The 21,877-nt window shown below is 33.6% G+C and overlaps 2 protein-coding genes across 3 annotated transcripts; both read right to left on the bottom strand.

The window, feature by feature from the left end:
• Positions 1–4,960: 4,960 nt before the first annotated feature.
• Positions 4,961–7,607, bottom strand: LOC107451417 (uncharacterized). Of its 2 annotated transcripts, none has more exons than XM_016067494.4 (2): positions 7,530–7,607; positions 4,961–6,502 (listed from the first exon to the last, which is right to left on the bottom strand). In XM_016067494.4, exons 1-2 carry the CDS (start codon positions 7,540–7,542, stop codon positions 4,977–4,979), a joined length of 1,539 nt encoding a protein of 512 aa, XP_015922980.4. In that variant the 5' UTR covers positions 7,543–7,607; the 3' UTR covers positions 4,961–4,976. The 2 variants fall into 2 exon arrangements, with proteins under 2 accessions (XP_015922980.4, XP_071040542.2); XM_071184441.2 differs by having other exon boundaries at positions 4,967–6,499.
• A 9,923-nt stretch (positions 7,608–17,530) lies between these two features.
• On the bottom strand, positions 17,531–20,290 carry LOC107451416 (uncharacterized). The gene is made up of 2 exons (XM_016067492.4): positions 20,126–20,290; positions 17,531–19,409 (listed from the first exon to the last, which is right to left on the bottom strand). Exons 1-2 carry the CDS (start codon positions 20,157–20,159, stop codon positions 17,590–17,592), a joined length of 1,854 nt encoding a protein of 617 aa, XP_015922978.2. The 5' UTR covers positions 20,160–20,290; the 3' UTR covers positions 17,531–17,589.
• Between the last annotated feature and the right edge of the window lie 1,587 nt (positions 20,291–21,877).

Here is a 21,877-nt window from a genome sequence, read left to right as displayed (position 1 = left end):
AATTATTTTGTGTTTTTAAAGGGAAGGTCCAATCTGTTATTGTCAGGTATGTTATCCAAGATAATTATTTTTAAAATTACTTAGAGAATCATACCACTATTATTTAATGTAGTTTTCATAATTCAATATATAGAAGAAAACGTTTTAGGAAATAATTTTAAAATGAAAGACTGATTACTTTTGATGATTTTTGAATATTAAAATGGTGAGTATTTTTTAGATTAAAACTTTTTAAAGTTAATTAGTGTAGCTATATTAACTATGTGTTTTATAAAAAGTAACTCTGGCAACCATATTTTAGCATATAATATTTGAAATTTGTGGTTTGGGTTATGTTGTTCTGCAATGCTAATTGGAGAAACAGGTGCGTAACCTATTGCAAACCAAAAGGGATCCGTGATCTGCCTTTGACTTAACTCTTGAAATTGCAAGTTATAACTTAGGAACTATGACTGTTACGTTTAATGTGCAGCTTAACTTTAAGATAACAAAATCAAAAATATTGAATATATGTGCTATTATAACCAAAGAAAAATGACTTATGGATCTTTAAATTGCAATTTAAGTTGAAAAAAATATTGGTTTTAATAGCTCAAAAAAGTTTAATGACTGAATGAAAAAAAATGTGTTAATATGGTAAAAAAAAGGGCAAAAAATTTTTTTCTTAGGGATGTTGCAATAGACAGTTCATGCACATTAAATCATTTTGCTAACCCTTTGACGCATGATTTTTATTAATTATATTTTTCTTACTTTTTTTTATTATTTTGTATTAATTTTGGTCAAAATAAGTAAAAGGAAATATTTTATATTTGGCATTTTAATAATTTATGGTAATGAAATACAGCTAGATACATCGTTGTCTTTTTCTGTGATCAAGGTAAAACCTTTCAAACACGGTTCACTTTTAAACAAAAATTTTTCAAATTTGCAGTTATTTGGATCAAAATTATGGATAAATCTGTGAATATGAATGAAAGAATATTCAAACTACTTTATTTGGATTTTATATTTTAGTACAAACATAATTCCTTTAATCTAAAAATTTTTTTTAGCAACAGTCAGATTGTTTTTCATAATTAAAAAATACCAATACACATTTTTGCGTGTAACTAGAGAGTCAGAAATACATATATAGAAATAAGTTTTTTTTCTATTCTATACATTCTCAGTTTTATTTCATTATACATAATATATATATACGCATACGTCGACTGGCCTGTATAGGGGTCTTGGAACTGCCTTGCATCAGAAAGGTTCTTGGTTCGAATGGCAAGGCATGAATGTTCTTTTCCTTCTCTGTACTATGTGTCCTTACTGTGGGAGCAACGTTGGCCCACCTAACTATATATGTATGGGTGTGTGTGTAACATAAAAAGCTTCTATTAATCTTTTTCTGTTAGTTTCTTCGCTATAAAACAACTCCTAATTTATTACTAATCAATTATTCAAATCGAAACGCTTTCTCACACTTTTGAAAGCCACATCCTTTTCTTAAATCTATTTTTGGTCCCAAGTATGCATAAATTTAAATAAAGACATTTTCCCCTAATAAAGACATTTAATTAAATAAAGACATTTTCGTGAGAATCACTCGACCTATTTCGTAAACCATTTTGCTTTCATTAAAATCCTGTGTCTGTTTTCCTGCTCGGTCCGACTGCATCATTTTACACACGCACACACACATATATAAATATACATACATATATAAGGGAGGACACCAGTGTCTCATCTGCGTCAAAAGGATAATCTTATCTTCTTTCCAAAAAGTTAGGCAAGTTACTTTATTAATTCCACATGCTTTTCGAATTATCATTTTCGATGGGAAAATTTCGTAGCAAAACGTCTATTGTCATTGATGTGTTATGTAAAATGAAGTAATATGTTTTAATAAAATTTCTTACTTGATTTGACATTCAATGAGCCTGCTTATCATGGAGGGAATTCGCCACTATTGTTCTCTTAAAAGGTCTGGTTTCTTAGGACAAGCGCCTTATCTGGGCGTCAGCGGGACGTCAACGTCCCGCTGACGCCAACAAAATACTGGTTTGCTAGCTCAATGCCTGGTTTCTTAGAACTAGCGCCTTATCTGGGCGTCAGCGGAAAGTTGACGTAGAGCTGACGCCAAAAAAAATACTTTTTTGTTAGCTCAGCGTGAGCAGTCGGTCCAACGCAGACATTATCTCTCATTGCGCATGCGTTAATAACGTAAACAAATATTTATTTTGAATTTGTATTGATTTTGTTATTGTCGACCAGTGTTTTAGAGAACAAATAATGACTTTGTCCAAGAAAAAACACATTATAGCTGAACTAAATGAAGAGTGCTATGTTTAATGAAGAAGCTATGTTTAATGTCAAACTAAAAATCTTGGCTGATTTCAGTGTGCTGTTGGATGTTGTCCGCCATTGCTTCTGTGGTTAACGTCACGTTGTAATCCAACTGCAGTTGAGTTGGACGCCAATTGTAGTTCAAGATGAGCGTTCGATGACGTATGCTATCAAACTCACAAATGGACCAATCAGAGGTTAGCGCTGATTTCCAGCTGACGGCGTCCTGTCCTAAGAAACCAGGCCTTTAGATGAACAACCCAATTGTTGAAGTTTTAATAAAGATAAAACTGAATAATCCTTCAACTGTTGTCTTAAAGATTTTGCGCATGAATGACTTTGTTTTTATTAATTATTTCTTATAAATTAACATATGTTAAAAAAATTAGCTCAGTTTTATTTCATTCTCGATTACCATTTCGAAATGTTAATGGTGGAGATCTACTATATTATATACTAAAAACAGCTAATTTTAGAAAATTAAATTTTCTTTTTTCTTTACTAATGCCACTTACGATTTTATATCAGACTACCACTTCTTAAATTTTCTTCGAGCGTGTTTATCGTGCTTACGAATATAATTTTTAAAAAATACAAATGTACGTTTTTGGAAGCGATTATATTAATAACGGCAAAGATTGTTTTTCAAATATGCTATGCATTACATTAAAATAAATTAATAAATACATTGAAAGGAAATTTATGTACAAATGAACTAATTCATAAATCCCGAGTTTTTATTTGCATGCATCCTCAAGGAGTCATAAATTATTCTATTTATAAATGTACAACTTTTCAACAAGATAGGTTAGCTTTGTTTTCGAAAAAATCTTGACAGATAACGAGCAGCTTTCTTTTGATTTTCTTTTTTCTCTACTCGTTTGCTTTCTGGGCCTAAAAATAGAACAATTTTTTCAATATTAAATCATATTTTTCAACCTACATAGTATTTAGAGAAAAAAATAAAGCATAAACCACAAATAATTATTATATCAACAATAAAATGTAATTATTAGAAATTTTTAACTACCTGTATTTTTCAGAAAATTTATTTAGCTCTGCTATGATCGTAAATTTTGAGCTATCTTTCATACGACTAAAAACTTAATTAAAATCTGACGAATGATTATCCAGGTCAATTAAATCATTCTTACCATTATTTTGCTGGAATAAGACAGCTGCTTTACTACTTTACTTTTATATGAGTAAATAAATTTTTTATTTCTCTGAAAGCATTCCGAAGCCAACTCTTAAGTGATTGCTAGGACTAGGAAATGCACTACCACTTTTTTTTCTTCAAAAAAGTAGTTTTCATAGTACCGAAATGGTGCGTTCGGTGTTCTGACCTCCTCGAAGCTGAATGAGTTTTAAAAATAAGGATCAGTTTTCATTTTTAAAATAGAAAACGAAATATATTCTCAGTACAGCCATCAGTTGTTGGCCAAGAGGGATATTGACAGCTTAAGAGCTTCGAGACCAATCCAATCCCATGATGATTTCGATGTGGTCAGCAATGCTTTTTCTTCCAGACAAGTTGGTTCCCATGGATTTCCCCTTCCATTGGATGGCAAAAATTTAAGGGATGATAGAAAACATCTAAACAAGCAATTTTCCCTATACAATGCATAGGTGGAGAGACTGTGCGATAAACTACTTGAGGTATCCGTTACTGTTGTTAGTTTTTGCAGCGATCTTATTCTTTTATTTCCACTGACATACAGACTATTTACAAAACATTAATAACAAGAAAAAGAAGGAAAATCGTTTGAGTTGCTTAGCAACCAGTCAGAGTTGCAATTGTTATTTTTGCAAGAGTTGGCAGACGATTTAAAACAATTATTTAAACTAACTGTCCATTGATGTCGCAACAACTGTCACAGAAAAGAACGAAACGCCAAACTGACAGAGGAAGTACTAAATTAAATTGATGTAAATTAAATGACCTGCATTGCTCGTTACGTCATAGCTATAACGCATACATTAGTGCTCTTTTCAGTGGTTTCTATAATTTTGCTACACATGCAATCATTAAAATTAATTCAGTACCATTTCAATCTGTTTGGTGCTTCGTTCTTTCATGTTACAGACGCGAATAACTCTTAGTGATTCACCGTCTGCTCTCCGCCCATGCATTTTATGACGAAAATTGCTTGTTCAGATGTTTTCTATCACCATTTAAAAGTTTTGCCTACGAATTTCGAAACACCTTCTATAGGCTTCAAAAATCAACTGGAAATAGAACCCAGTACTGCACTAGAGTAGTTCAGTGCCTTAGCCACTGCCACGTCGTGGTTCGGATAAATATAAGCTTAGCTATTTTATAAGTTTAAATTTGATTTAAAATTATTTTAACCGACATTACGTTAAAATAATTAATAAGTTTACACTGTTCTTGAAAAATAGAATGTATTATTAATTTATAAGGAATTTTTTTTAAGTTACAACTATACCTTTTTACGAGCATTTCAAGGCCTAAAACTTATTAGTTTGTAATTTTCAGTTATTATTATTTGACGCTGACATTTTCCTTTCCAAAATTTATTCACCACGACGTTAAAGTCACCATTTATTACTCTTTTTTTTTTCGAACGATCTGTGCGATCTCTGTTAGTAATCTTTTACTTACCCATTTTATTTTCATCTTATTCCTCTTCATTGCAAACTATTGAAATTTCTCTGGGAAAGAACTGGTATAGAATCTTAATGTTCACTACCTTATCTATTTCATCAAAGTTACAAAGCAATTTACTGCAGAACATCTGACTCGATGAATTTCGAGCTTTCTTATCTGCTCTGTTTTCGTCTCTAAACCTATTTTCATTGTCTTTTAGAGGATGTAATTCATGCATTTTTGTTGGCGCTTTCGATTTTTTCCGACATTTTAGAGCTTGTCTAACAGTTTTTTCACCCTCTTTTGTTACCAGTTCATAATTTGAATTGTCATCAGAATATACTTCTTTTAGAAATTCATTATTCTCCATGCCTAATGCAGGGCTGTTAAAATCTAAATATTTTCTAAATCCTCTCTCGACAAATTGTGCGTTTCTCAATTTGTGTTGCTTCGGGTTTGATGTCTTCTTAAAATTTATTCTTCTTTCAATCTTTTTAGATGATGGAACAGTATCCGCATCTGGTCTATCTAAATTCTGAATAATACTTGGTTTTCTAAAACTACTTCTTAAAAGCGAGGCATCTCTTGATTTGCGCTGCTTTAAAATTAATGCTCTCTTAAAATTCTTGTTTTTGGCATTTGCTTTTGGCAAGCAATCATCATCTATTTCTAAAGTTTCTAAATCCTGAACCATTCTTCTCAGTTCAAATTCCTTATTTTTAAGCCTAAACGCTTTCTCCAGGCGCAGGCCCAGTTTCCTCGTAACAGTTTCGGCTTCACCAGTTTTCGCTCCGTCTTTATCTTCAAGTTCATTATCTGAATATTTGCGCAAAAAGTGATCATTCTCTTTAACAAATCTAAATCTGCCAGAAGAAGTCGACTTTTTACTGTTAATCTCGATAGAAGACGTGTTTTCCAATATGTGTTGCCGATGGGATAACGTGTTCTTAAAATAGCTGTTATTTTTATTCATTTTTAAGAAGCTATCATAATCCGTTTCCATGTTTTCCGATTCCTCATAAATTCTTCTTGGTTTTCGTTCATTTTTTGCATGGTTCAACGCGCGTGCACCTCGTTTCTTGCATGATTTTCTTTTACTATATTTTTTAGTCACCACATCCATGTATATTGGTACGCCAAAATCGATACGATAATTACATAATTGTTTATCCATTGCAGCCATTAATACATGGGTTGAGTTTTTTGAATCAAACGACGAATTGATATTATTTTCTAAACCAGTCAGTATACTAATCAACAAAGGGGAATTTTTGTTGATTGTTTCTTTTATTTTTGGCATCGTTATTAAATTTGAACTGTCACATCCTCGTTTCTCCTCTGTCGGTGACGTTTCAGTTAGGATAACGTAGGATCCATCACTTCCATTCGCATTTAGTTTTTTAAACGTACCGCATATACCACTCGTGTTTAGGGGTTTATCGTTTGAACTCTTCTCCGGTGACAGAAAATAGTATTTTACAGGAGTGATTACCGATGTCTTCTTCTCTGTTCTGGAGATGTTCGCTTCACGTAAGGGCCGATCTTGCATAATGGCTGCTAAAAGAGAAATTGGCGTTATATTTTAAAAAGCTACACTTTCATAATGGTTAAATTGGTGTTATATTTTAAAAAGCTACACTTAGATAAACGTTAAATTGGCGTTATATATTAAAAAGGTACACTTAGATAAAGGTTAAATTGGTGTTATATTTTAAAAAGCTACACTTTCATAATGGTTAAATTGGCGTTATATATTAAAAAGGTACACTTAGATAAAGGTTAAATTGGTGTTATATTTTAAAAAGCTACACTTTGATAATGGTTAAATTGGTGTTATATTTTAAAAAGCTACACTTAGATAAACGTTAAATTGGTGTTATATTTTGAAAGCTACATATTTGGTCTTCATATTGCACTTATGAGACAGTACAAGTATGCTTTTGGCAAATGTTGAATTGAAATTTATGTCCTCACAACTAAGTTAAAATATTTTAATGTAGCAATTACTGTTTTTAAAATTGTACTTTTTCTGAAACAACATGGAATGCAATAGCTAAAACTGTGCATCAGAAAAACATTTACAGTTTATTATGCTTCTTTTCACAATAACAACTTAAGTTTATCAATATCAATGTAATTTTTTGGTTTGTTTCTTTTATGATTCATCTTCAAAAACTTAAAAAAAAGCTTAAATGCAACTTAACATATTTGTAATAATTTTCTTTTTTGAAAATAATTGAAGCGCTTACAATTTATTGCCTGATTCTTATAGAATGCAATGAATTACAATCAACATCCTCCGACTACGAATAGGTACTTTGGATTCTCTATTTGTTATCAGATGATGTGGAGATTTTTTCTTACCGAAAAATTTATATCTCCATTCATACATTTACATTTCTGTTTTAATTCCTTGTCATATTTTGATATGGAATACATGATACAAATTTGCTAAATACAATGCATTCGGTGTCATTTTACTTGGCCAGGGCATTACACTTAAACAATAAAGCCCCCCCCCCCAAAAAAAAAGATTTTTTGTCCCTCTATTGTACAAAGTAGGTAATCATCAAATATAACGTACACAAGTAATCCATTTTCTTTTCTTCCGAGATCAGTCCGACAGCTACTGCGCGATAAACTATTTTTTTATAGCTGTTGAAAAGCTTACAGGTTTAGACCCGAAGTCCAATCCTGTATTTTATGCAGCAGAAATGAAATAATAGTTAATCCAATATATATTACATTTTAATGTAATTAAAATAAAATAATTTAAGGTTACAGGAAATAAAAACATATATGTCGCTGACGATCGCTAGAGAGAAATATCAGATGAGCAACATCTCGTGAACGAACTTGTTTATCTCTAAAAAGAAACTACTGTTCACTTCAGTTCAAAGTTCGGAAGTAGAAAGTTCACTTCAGTTCAAAGTTCGGAAGTAGAAATTGAAGTAGCAGTCTCAATCTCACAACTGCATCAGGGGGCAGTTGTCGTTTTTGAGTTCGACTCAGCAGTGAGGATACTGCAGTACCCCCCTCCTAGTGCAACGTTACTTGAATCGTGCAGGGAAACGTACTTTACGTCCCGATCGTGTATGCTTGGCCTTGTCCTCTGCTTTTTCAACATTTGTTGTTGTTGGCTCAGTAACTTCCGGAGGTGGGCTAGGATGGTAGATCACAGGCTCTGGTTCTGACTCTGGAATGTTCAAGATGTAGGCTGGCTTTAGTCTGTCTATAGTCACAAACTTGGATTTGTTGCCGACTTGAACTTTATATACTTTGTCTGTTCTTTCCAGTACCTCGAAGGGTCCATCGTAAGCTGGCTTAAGTGGCGGTTGAACAGCATTGTGTCGGATGAAAACTTGCTTGCACGATTTGAGGTCGGTCGAGATGAATGTTCGGCTCTTAGTGTCATGATTCTTGGTTGGTGAAGGGGACAATTTTGCCATGTTTTCTTTCAGGCGCTGCACAAATTCACTGGCATTGAAATCCTTTGGTGTTGGCATTAGAAATTCTCCCGGCAACTTCAAGGCAGTTCCGTAAACCAGTTCAGCTGTTGTAGCCTTTATGGATTCCCGGAATGCAGAACGCATTCCCAATAATACTGTGGGTAAGACCTCTGTCCAACGATCAGTTAGATGAGCTTTTAATGAGGCTTTCAATGTACGGTGCCAATTTTCAATCAAGCCATTAGCAATGGGGTGATATGCGGTCGTATGGATGTGTTTAATGCCTAATAATGTCATTAATGATTTGAATAGTTGACATTCAAATTGTTTACCCTGATCTGTTGTCACTATTTTAGGAATGCCAAATCGGGCGATCCAATTTTCGTATAACGCACTAGCTACTGTTTCGGCCGAAATGTCTGGAATTGGACGAGCCTCAACCCAACGAGTGAAACGGTCAATCATTGTCAAACAATACGAATAACCTCGAGAAGGTGGAAGGGGTCCTACAATATCTATATGTATATGTTCGAATCTTTTGTCTGGGACCTTTATAGTCTGAACTGGGCTGTTTGTATGACGATATATCTTAGCTTTCTGACATGGTATACACGATCGTGTCCACCTAGTGATATCTTTCTTCATGTCTAGCCATACGAATCGCGATGTGAGAAGTTTCACAGTGGCTTTCATGCCTGGGTGAGCGAGATTATGTAATGCGTCAAAAATGCTCTTTCTAAATTCGAGCGGAAGATAAGGACGAACGTTTTGGGTAGAAGTATCACAAAAGAGTTGTACATTAGTTCCTGGTACTATCCTTTTTTGAAATTTCAAACCCGTGTTTGATTTCCTGAGGTCCTGTAATTCGGAATCCGTACTTTGGGCCTGTGCTACGGCTGCATAATCTAAAATATCTAAAAATTCTAAAGCATCTAACCTCGACAGCATATCGGCTGGTATATTTTCGGAACCCTTGACAAACCGAATATCAGTACTGAATTGACCGATATAGTCCAAATGTCGTAATTGTCGTGGGGAACACTTATCCGATTTTTGAAGGAAAGCGTATGTGAGTGGTCTATGATCCGTGAAAATCGTGAACTGACGGCCTTCAAGCATATGTTTAAAATGACGAATGGCTGCGTAAATCGCATAAAGTTCGCGATCAAAAGTAGACCATTTTTGCTGTGCCGGTGATAATTTTGACGAGAAAAATGCCAAAGGTTTGGTATTTTGTTCATTGTTAGCATTCGTAATTTGATTAAGTGAAGCTCCTACAGCCGAGTCGCTAGCGTCCGTGAAAAGCGTTAAATGAGCTTCCGGGTCAGGATGAGTCAAAATGGTGGCCTCTGCTATCTGTTTTTTACATGACTCAAATGCTAACATTTGAGATTCGTTCCACTCAAGACAATTTTTTCCCTTACTTTTCCTGCCTTTAAGCATATCGTTAAGAGGGGCTTGAATATGGGCAGCATTTTTAATGTTTCTACGATAATAATTTAATAATCCAAGGAAACGTTGTAATTCCTTTGTGGTTTGAGGCAATGCACATTTTAAGATTGGTTCAACGCGTTCCGGTTGTGGCCTAATTCCGTCTTTATTTACTAAATAACCTAAAAAGGATAATTCCGGGACACCCAAGACACACTTGTTTAAATTTATGCGAAGACCGTAATCCGCGAGTCTTTTCAAAACCATTTCGATGTGGTTTTTATGTTCTTTCTCTGTACTGCTTGCTATAAGGATATCATCCAAATAAACAAAAACAAAATCAAAACCTTGCAAAACTTCATTAATGAATCTTTGAAATGTTTGTGCCGCATTGGACAATCCAAACGGCGTGAATAAAAACTCGTATAAACCGAATGGGGTTGTTATTGCAGTTTTGGAAATATCATCTGGGTGTACTGGTATCTGGTGATATGCGCGAACTAAATCTACTTTCGAAAAAATAACTTTACCGTGTAATTGACTGGAAAAGTCTTGTAAATGGGGCAAAGGATATCTATCCGGAATTGTGATCCGGTTTAATGCTCTGTAATCTCCCGTCGGTCGGAAATCATTTCCGTTGTCTTTAGGCACTAGGTGTAAAGGACTAGACCAATTTGATGTGCTAGGGCGGCATATACCATGTTCTAACATATATTCGAATTCGCGTTTGGCTGCCGCTAATTTCGCCGGATGTAATCTACGCGGTCGTGCAAAAACTGGTTGTCCGCGAGTTAAGATCCTGTGAACGGTATTATGCTTTACCTCTCTGATTTTAGAATAGGGGCGTATCACATCACTGTATTTGTTCAAAATATCCCGATAAACAGCGTCATTTGCTATTAAAGTTACTTGAGGTGTGTTATCCGCGGACTTAGTGCCCGTGCTGACAAGATTGGTCAGCGGATCTTTAAGACAACCATGTTTAAGGTCTATCAACAAACCGTAATGTCGCAAAAAATCTGCCCCGATAATAGGCTTACTTATGTCAGCAAGAATAAATGTCCACTGAAATTTACGACGTAAATTTAAACTTAGTGTTACCATTTTAACGCCATATGTTTTGATTGTTGTACCATTCGCGGAATATAATGTTATATTATTTTCGCTGCTACTTTGAAAGTTGTGTCGCTTGTACGGTAAAACACAAACATCGCTACCGCTATCCACTAAATATGTTAATTTTGAAATAGGATCAGATACAAAAAGGCGACTTTTATTATCGGGTTTGAAATCACATTGCGCCAGAGTATGTGATTTCTTCTCTAGTTTTCCTGTTTTTTAAACTTGCAAGGGGACTTACAGCGTTTTGCTGCATTTCCAAATTTAAAATGATACCAACACTGATCATACTTTTTGGGTGTTTGTGAGCGATTACGCTGGCGAAAAGAATTGTTGCGTTCGCGATTTCGGGAAAGGCGTTCAACTTGTTTAGTAAGTTCCGCTATTTGTGTTCGCAATTCACTCATTTCAGAAGATGGATTTGAGCAACGTACTGCGTCGACGTTACCGCCCGTGGTTTCATGAATTTTGTCCGCCATTACTGCGAGCTTTTCTGTATTATCGTCAGAGACTGAAAGTATCGCCTGCACTTGATTGGGCAAACGTTGTAGCCAAAGTGTTTTTAGTACATCGTCGCCAAGAATTTTGTCCGCTAATTGTTTCATCTTCCTCAATAAATGTGAAGGTTTGTCCTCTCCTAAGGTTAATTCCGAAAGTACTGCTTTTATTCTTCTTTGTTCAGAATCCGAAAATTCGCTTATCAATCGCGATTTAAGAGCTGCATATTTGTCCGTGGCTGGCGGCGAGAGTACGATATCGCTAACATGGCTCAAGATGTCGGAGGCAAGGGCTGACACCACGCAATAAAACTTAGTATCATCTTGAGTTATACCGGATACCACGAACTGTGCTTCAATATTGGCGAACCAAAGTACGGCGTGTTTATCCCAAAAGGGAGGTAATTTCAACCCTACTCTGTTAACCTGCATTTGTTGAGCATCGTTGTTCGGCATGGTACAGCTCCAATAACTGATAAGAAAATGGACAAATATAAGATCTTACTGAAGAGGCTTTTGGCGATGTACTGAAGAGGCTTTTGGCGATGGAGTTTAATCAATCATCAGACGGAGAATAACTGGCATGCGAAATTATCCATTCTTGTACGAAATGAAGATTTCTTTGGTAGCGTTTAGTACCGTCTCAGTTCCTTGAAAGTTTATAAGCGTGAAAGATTTCCATTAAAGCAAGGATGTAACGAGATCCTCTGTCGCTACTGCATGCTTAAAATAATTTTTACAAGGGTCACCACTACAGGTTTAGACCCGAAGTCCAATCCTGTATTTTATGCAGCAGAAATGAAATAATAGTTAATCCAATATATATTACATTTTAATGTAATTAAAATAAAATAATTTAAGGTTACAGGAAATAAAAACATATATGTCGCTGACGATCGCTAGAGAGAAATATCAGATGAGCAACATCTCGTGAACGAACTTGTTTATCTCTAAAAAGAAACTACTGTTCACTTCAGTTCAAAGTTCGGAAGTAGAAATTGAAGTAGCAGTCTCAATCTCACAACTGCATCAGGGGGCAGTTGTCGTTTTTGAGTTCGACTCAGCAGTGAGGATACTGCAAGCTCTTCCATTTTTTCCCCCTAAAAGACTTTTCTTGCTATCGCGAATATACAGAAAACCTGTTTTGATGTTTACAGAGATATCCGTTTTAAATATTTTTTCTTTTTAAAATCTGTCAATAGATTTTATTGCTCATGTTAACCTACAGAGAAACACGACTTTTTAAAATAAGTTTAAAATTTCGTATTTTTCAATTGGGTATAATATGAAAAAAGCACAACTACTTCCACTTACTAGGAATAACATTTACCTTTTAGTTTAATTAATAAACTGAGTTTTAAATATGCTTACTAAATTCATAAACTTCGGTAAAACAACAATATAAATTATTTCCAAAGGAACTAGACTAATACAATTCCAACCTGGCGAGTAGCGACTTATAACAAGACACTTCGTTTGATGCTTTTACTTGTTGCTAGAAATCAGGTTCGCAGAAAATGCTGTTTACTAGTTAAATTTAGTAGGAATAACACGATCTGTGACGTAAGCTATAGTATACCCAATTGTGGGTATCTGCAACTCGAGAAGAAGACCTCTAAAATTAGCTCGTTGTGTATGATCAAGATGACGTGTTAAAGTTACAGTTATTAGGCTTGTTTTATTATCACGCTGAATCAGTTTTCGGATCAGATTTAATTGGGTAACTGCGAACAACTTTGCGTGTGTGCGTCGAACCTGATTGGCTGTTGAATCGTGGCATAAGCAAATGCCACGATTCAGCAGCCAATATAGGTTAAGGCTCCTATACTAATTCAGGGGCTCTAATATAGGTACGATCTTCACGAGTAACGTCGCACGCAGTTACCCAATTGAAACATTGCATGTTGCATGATTTAAAGCTAAACAGCTGTTTGAAATTAATATTCGAAATGCATAACTGCTACAACTATATTACTCGGCAAATACATAACTGCCAACCTATGCACTTTTTTAAAAATGAAAATTGCTATGATAACTGTGAGCGGAAATTTTTAAATTTTGGCAGCATCTAAACAGGCGTCAAATTACTGTCAGAAGTTTATCTTATATTAAATTATTTATCTTAATAATTATTATTCGCCCAGTTTAAAAGGACTTTTTATTTACAAGTACATAAAGTACAAAGAACGGTTAATGTATGTAAAGATATATATACCCACGAACAGTGGCGTAAATAGCACTCCCACAAATCCGGTATGGGAGTAGGAGAACGAGTTTCGAGGGGGCACTAGCCAGAAAAAAATTACGCTATGAGATAAATAAAAATATTTTTCAGTTCACTATAATGATAACCATCTAACTAAACTTTGAATATAATTACTGTAAAATTTTGAGTTTTCTCCTATTATTAAAAAAAAAAAAATTCATATGGTAAGTGTTTAAAGTGTCTCAATTAAATACTTCAATTCTACCATTTCATCGCAATTACTATTTACATTTTCTTAGATTAAAATAAAATTAATGACTATAAATATCCGAATATCTCTTCATCACAGTTTCTTTTGTTTTGTTTCATATTAACTTTTAATTTTGTATGGTAAGTCTACGATAGGACGCGCTTATAAATCTTGCAGGCTGACGCACATAAGTCTACGTACGCTACTGTTCGCCAAGTTCCTGACACATACTACAAGTGTTCAATGTTTGAACCCTTGGTCACCCGGCACCCTTTCCAATTGTGCACCGGCTCCTTCCAAACGTTCAATTTCCCGTTTCTGTCAGTGTCCATCACGACTATAGAGCTCACGACAGTTGCGTAGACTGCATTGGGAGCACATACACTTTAAAGAAGAACGTTTATTTTACTCCCAATTTCCAGCATGAACTTATTAAGAACTAAGTTTAATTAATGCCAATACCAACTACACTGTAGCAATAAATCACTGTTGTTGGGGAGAACATATAGTTTGTCTAAAATAAGAACTCCTCCAGACATTCGTTTGGACCTGTGGCGGTGACTATGGTAACGAGCTATGACTATTTCAAGTAGGGGTGCTGGGTCACTGTTTTGGAGTGGTTTCGGCTCGGGTCTGCGGGAGAAAGGGAATCTTTTTCTTCGGTCAATTGTGTTAGTCCTAGATTACAGCTACCCTCCCTAAAATGTGCCAATCCATAGCACCAGACGGCCTCAGACTTTATGGCAGGAGGAGTTCTTAGCTTAGACAGACTATAGATGGAAACATCTATTGAATGTACCAAAAGAACTGAGTTGGGTGACATAGGACAAACACATCATCTCCAGAGTGTATCTGAAATTTCTTTCCATATATCACCCGCCTTATCACTCGTCACGTCCTTGTTATCAATTTTTGAGACTGTGTAAATAATTTACGCTAATCTTGTGCATTGATGAATTTTCAAAATATAGTGGTGGTCAATATCGCTACAATGGCGGTGCAATATCAAAATTTGTTCCAAGTTAGTTGCTACATTTCAAATAGGTGTAGTTGTAATTAACTCCCGATGCAGTTAAGTAGACCAACACCAGTAAAATTATACTTCTAATGAATTCATGATTCATTAACTAGATGATACTTTTATGCGATTATTGATGCAAATATCCTTAGAAAATGAGGCGCGGCCAAAGAGCGTGCGAATCCTTGACTTTTAAAACTAATTTGATGCTGATTTAATGATGGAATGCTTGGTAAGTAAATGCTAATTAATAGCACAACACTCTGAAATCATTGAAAAATGTTCATCAGTATTAATAATTAGTACAAAAATATTCAAATGTAGCAATCAATTCGTGACAGAGGGTGTATAATTTTCAATAATTTTTTGTGAAAAATATCGTCTTTGCTATAAGAGATATTTTGTTGTATTTACCTGCTAGAAAAGTAATTACCAAGAAAAAAATAGGTTCAATGTCTTCTTGAAACAATCAACTTAAATCTACCATCTTTATATATTTGTGTCTCTATAGAAGAATCTAGAATTCATTTTTTCTTTCTGATAGTGTCGAGCTGTCTACATGTCACATTCTAATCACGCTATCCTATGATTACTATGCACCTAATTGCTTCATTAAATTATTTCCAAGTAATGAAACAAAAAAGTTCTTTTCGTTTTGTTAGAACCACGCATTTTATGTCAAAACTACCGAGTAGAAAAATGACAACAAAAAGTAGTTAAGAAAATAATCTCCGCTAACTGTTCAATTAGCTAATCAATATAATGCTTAGCAAATACATTTTCTCTGGAAAGAAATTGTTTTAATATACTTAATAGGAAAAGACACTTTTTTTCACAATATATTTTTTGTTGTGTATCGCTTAGTTTATGGTATATTTATTGCATTAGTGGAATATAATAAACTTTTTGTCAATTGTATTACTTTACAATTTCATTTTTATTGGAGCTGTAATTTTTAGTGTAATGGTTTTAGTTTTAATAGGTGAATTCCGATGTAAGTATACTATGTGCTAAATAGTGGGTATTATTGTTAAAGTAATTGGAATAATAGATGACTAAATTTGGCATTTCATATTTATGACGTGTTATTAAAGATCTATTTCTCTTATGTGGTACTATGAATTGAGTTGTATTTAATAAGTCTCCATTAGCAACACTACATTTTCAAAAATGTTTGTTTTAACGGTGAATATTCTGTATTTAAAAGAAACCGATAAAGGCAATGATGCGTTTATGATATTATCGTATATGGCATATCTACATCATATTTCATATAGTAAATGCAAATAACACTTTAATATCTATTCTAAAAAAAAGTTATTTAGTGCCGTAATGGTGTTTTCGAATCGCGATAGCATAAAGCTCACATAATTTATTTAGCACATACTTTGCGTTACGTAACAATTTTTTAATTAATTTATTTAAAAAAAAATAGATCATCATCAAAAAATAGGTCACGTGGAAGATGTTTTTATGAAAACATACTTTGAAATAAATTATAAGAATAAAAGTCAATAAAACAAATTTACAAATTTACAAAAAATAGATGTTTGTGCTTATTCCATAGGGATACTGTTATTTATTATTTATTTAATAAATCATAAAAGCTAATTAGATACCTGAAAGTGACGTCATCTTTGGTAAACTGGGATTCATTAACTGTGAAACATTTTGATTAAGCAGATTATGTTCGACACACACGCGTGACGTCGCTTATAGGTATCCAATTAAATCTGATTTAAATCATGCTTAGGCATAATCTGTTCACTTCTTCTCCAGTTGCAAGTACCCGAACTATCAATTAACCAAATAAGCCTGTTAAAAGGACTTTTTTGTTTCGTAAAATTATTTAATTATTGAAAAAAAATTATGCTTCTTTGTTAGCCTACTTAGTAACAATTTTTTTTTATGAAGAATAAAGTACGTATATGTTCTCTGATGGACCACTGTTCAAAATAGGACAAACCAACAACCCTTTTTTCCCTTTTCCCCTGAAATGGAAAATTTTATCGTTTCCGCCCTCAGAGGGGGGCGCCTAAAACGATACTAAATCAATTAAATTACAAATATTTAAAATAGGTTTCATTAGTTATTTTCTATATTTGTATGGTTTTTGGCGATAAATGTTAATAAATTTTTTTGCCAACTTTATATCATTATACTTCGAATTTTTGAACACCTATTCGAGAAGTTGGGTATCTTATTTATTTTTCTTTTCTTCTTCTTAGCAAAATTTTTCTTTTTCAGATTATGCGTCAAAATGGTTTCCAAGTTTTACCGATTGCCAGGTAATAGTACTCGAGGAAGTTAAAAAAAAATTAACCAGGTAATAGCACATAAGAAATTTTTTAAAAAAAATCAAAGGTGCATACTTGAAGGATAAAATTCTTAAGCACCTTGAAAAGAACCATTATATAAATTTTTTTCATAGTATCTTGCCTGGAATAGTTCCAACGAATTTTACATTTCGAGTATGCACCTTTCTATAATGGCTAAAAAAAAAAATATCTGCTTGTCACTGCAAGGTTGCCAACGGTACTTGGTGATCATTTTTGCACTGGTTCAAATAAAAAGTTAAAACTTCGAGTTTGTAAATAGTCATAAAATAAAAGGTTGAAGTGAATGTGAAAACTCTGCTAGTACCATAAAACGTGTAAGTAATATCTTTATTAGTTTATTTATCCAATTCATCGCAACATTTTGGAATTTCTCTAGGAAAAAAATGGTGAACAATGTTAATAACTAGCATCTTATCTATTTCATTAAAGTTTTGAGGTGATTTGTTACATGAATTCTGATACAACGAACTTCGATCTTTATTGGCTGGGCCTTTAAAACTGAATTTATTTTCGTTAACTTTCACAGGATGTGGTTCCCTACTTTTTGTCAATCTTTTCTCTTCATTTTTACTTTTCAGACATTGAGTAATAGTTTTTACTTCGACTTTGAATTTGTTTTCGTGACTGAATTTTTTAATGGATTCTCCATTTTGAAATTGATTTAACTTCTTAAATAATGCAGCACTGTTGAAATTTGTAATTTTCCTAGAGTCTTTCTTAACAGATTGTGAGTTTTTCAAGGTATAATGTTTAGACGACACTTTCTTACATTTTCTCGCATTTTTATTTACTTTCAGCGAGTAAGCATTGTTCTTATCTGTTTTCTTAATAATTCTTCTTGGTATTCTAGAACTTCTTTCTATAGAAGGTGCGTTCTTAAGTTCGTGTTGATTCGGGATTAAAATTTGCTTAGAATTCTTAATCCTTTTATTTATTTTTGATGAGAAGATCTCAGTAACAGAGGTTTTTGAATTCTCAATAATTCTTCTTGGTATCCTAGAGCCTTTCCTTATTAAAAATGCGTTCTTCGATTTGTCTTGCTTAGTGGTTAACATTTTCTTGCAAGTCTTATTTTCCTCATTCATTTTTGACGAGTAAGCACTTTCTGTACTCGTGTTTTCAAATTTTTTGGTATTTCTTATTGGTATTTTAGAGCTTATTTTAATAAATGGCAAGTCCTTTGATTTAGGCTGCTTACAGGTTAATATTTCCTTACAATTCCCAGCTCTTTGTTTCGATTTTCGCGAGCATGAATTTTCTGCATCAGTGTTTCCTAATTTCTCGATTATTCTTTTCGGTATCCTAGAGCTTCTTTTAATCATAAGTCTTGATGGGTCTTGTTCAGAGGTTATTATTTTTTTTAAATTCTTGCTTTTTTCATTCATTTTTGATGAGCTATCGTAATCCATTTTTTCTAATTCCTGTTCTATTTTTCCTGGATTAAATTCCTTTTTTATAAGAACAGTATGCTTATATTTATGTACCAAGCTTGATTTTCTTTCAGTGCAAACTCTTTCCCCCCCGTTTTTTTCTTCAAGTTTATTGCTTGAACTGTCGTTTATTGAATTAGGGTTACCAGTTTCTGTTATTCCTGGTTTTTCATAATTATTTCTTGGTTTTAGTTCATTCTTTTTATGGTTAAATTCTTTTTTTTCTTGCTTCGTGCATGCCTTTCTCTCACTAAATCTTTTGTTTCTTGCATTCTTATAGATTGGAATGCCAAAATTCACAAAAGCGTTACTTACGGGCTTATCCCTCGATACCATAAATGCATTGATTTGATTCATTGCGTCAAATGAATGACAGATATTATTTTCCGAACCCATTGGATTACTTTCTACTTTACTAATAGCCAAAGATGAGTTTGTTTTAGCTATTCTATTTATTTTTGGCTTTGCTTCCGAAGTTGTTATATCATTTGATAGTTCTTTTTCTTCTGGAGTCTTTTCTGTTCTGAGACCATACGCTCCACCATTTTCTTCTGCATTAAATTTTTTAAATAACGCCCATAAACCATCCGTGTTTTGAGGTTCATCAATAGAACTCTTTGCTGCTGGCTTCAACAAAGATTGTTTAACAAGTGTAAGTTCCGATGCTTTGTTATTCACTGCACTAGAAATGTTCATCTCGCATAGTTGCTGTTCTTGAGTTATAGCTAATAAAAGAGAGTAGACAAATAACATTACAATACTATATTTACTTATAACATTGATATAAGGGTGTTTCATAATAGCCACTCTTAATATATCTTTTGAGAATCCTCGTGATAAATGAAATCAAAAGTATGCATATTTAAAGGCTGCAAATTAATATTTAAGCGAAAAAGAAATTAAAATGCATTGAAGTCTGTTGATACACAAGTGAGAATGGTGGGACAAAAGAAACATAAAAATTATTTATCGCTTTACAAATTCTCTTTGTTTTCTCCGGCAATCAAATTGGTTTTGAAGTGAAATAGATTTTAAAAATATTTATATCTTTTCCTTACTTGATCATTTATTTGCGTCTCTTGTGTGCATTTTATTTTACTTTAATTTTTACAAGCCTTTGTTGTTTTTACCAGAATAATTACTGAAAGGATTTTTATCATACTGAGAGTGGTCATTACAAAACACCCTGTTCGTTAGAACTGTGCAGTGAAATTGACGGAGTTTATATTATTGTAATAATAATGTTATCCAATATCCACACTCTATCAAATTAGATTAACATATTTGAACTATAAAATTTTTCTATTTAAACTGCAGAGAGTAAGTTAATCGCTTCTATCAAAGAATTATAATACAGGTGCTTACTAACTTTTGTGACTGATTGCATGTTCACGTTTTCAACGAAGAGGATTACACAGAGAAATTATTAAATGTAACTTACACAAGTTGCTCATTTTAGATTCTTTAAAGATCATTCCAACAGTTTCTACATGGTAACAGTCTTTTTATAAATTTTAAAAAGCTAATTTTAACTTATATTACTATTTTTAAGCTTTTTTTTCTATCGCAAATATTTATTATTTAGACTCCTGTTTTGATATTTACATGAGCATTAGACAGACATTTTTTAAACAATTTTTCCTTCTAAGAACTGTCTAGAAATTAAACTGCTTACGCTAACCTCGAAAATAAAAATGTCATTGCTGTTGTTTTGAACTTCAAATTGTGTTATATTTTATTTTGCTGGGGGAGAAATAGGTAGCGCTTAGCAGCGTAAAAGAATGTACGAATAACGTTCTAGAAGTATAATGAAATAATTTGTTTTTATACTTAATTATGTGTTTTAAAATTAGTTATTTGCATCTCAGATATCCACACATGTGAAGAATAACACATAGAAGATAACATAGAAACGCATAGAAGATCTCAGATATCCACACATGTGACTTATGACGTCGACGCCAGTTGATCGTTTTATAACTTTTTTAATTTTGAGACCGTCGTTGAGCAGCCGACCCAATTTTTGGGTTTACGACTACTAATGTTCAACTCCGTAGCCTTGTAATTTTGAAACCAATCCAGAAGACAAGGGAACTTCTGGATCAAGTATTGGGAAAACTTTACCTCCATGGAGGACTTTCTGATGGAACTAACCTGCATTTGCATTACATGGAGAGGAAAACCATGAAAACGTCCCACTATAAGCCTGACAGCAAGAGGACTCAAACCCATTATCCATCTACTACTGCACTGTGCTCAGCGCAGGTTAGATGTGGAATTTGTATTGACCAGCCTGGTTCCAATCCCAGTCGATACTGGGATTGGAACCCGGATCACTTTATCGAAAGGACTTTATTCATGGAACTAACCCGCATTTGCGTTACAGGGAGAGGAAGACCACGAGAACCTCCGCCGGTTAGCCTGACTGCAAGGGGACTCTAACCCATGCTCCGTCTACCAGTGAGGATATTTCACGTCAGCACTGTGGTCGGAGCAAGCCGGATGCGGAATTCGTATCGACCAACCATTGCCGGGATCGAGCCCCGGTTCACCTCATTGGAAGGCAAACGCTCTATCCCCTGAACCATCGCGGCTCAGCTGATCGCTTATAAGCAAAATGGCTTGATAAAGTTGAGTTAAGTTTCTTCCCATTAGTTAGAATGTTAATTAACATGAAATTAATTGAATACAGCGCCGTATCACAAATCGAATTTAATGAAATGTAAATCTTTCTCGTCTTTTACTTCACTTAGATTTATTATTTTTTTATGTATTTTATTGTGATATATTTTTGTTTTGTGTCCCTGGCATCTTCGATGCATGATTGGTTTGTATTTTCATGTGGTAGTTTATTAATTGTGATTCTTGGTTTAATAAATTCAATTTAGTAGGTTTTTATCCACCACATTTCTAAACAGTTCGTAGGCTTATATAATTCACCACTTTTTACAGATATGTCATGCTATATGTCAATATGTGTCAATTTAGATTCGATATTCAAATGTTATATCTACTATATTTATCTATGTCCACCTGTGTATATATATTTTAAATTATGTTTATATTTATATGCTTATATTTATATGTGTAAATTTAGTTTCGATATTCAAATGTTTATTTACCCAAGCAAAGTGCTTGTAATTTTGTATTAGCAACCACATCGACTGCTAAATTTAAAATGTTATCACTTTAA

The sequence above is a fragment of the Parasteatoda tepidariorum genome, chromosome 10 (assembly GCF_982258835.1).
Source record: "Parasteatoda tepidariorum strain Cologne lab strain chromosome 10, Ptep-v5.0, whole genome shotgun sequence".
Lineage (NCBI taxonomy): Eukaryota > Metazoa > Arthropoda > Arachnida > Araneae > Theridiidae > Parasteatoda > Parasteatoda tepidariorum.
The sequence above is the reverse complement of the archived record's forward strand: the minus strand, read 5'-3'. Positions and strand labels throughout refer to the sequence as shown.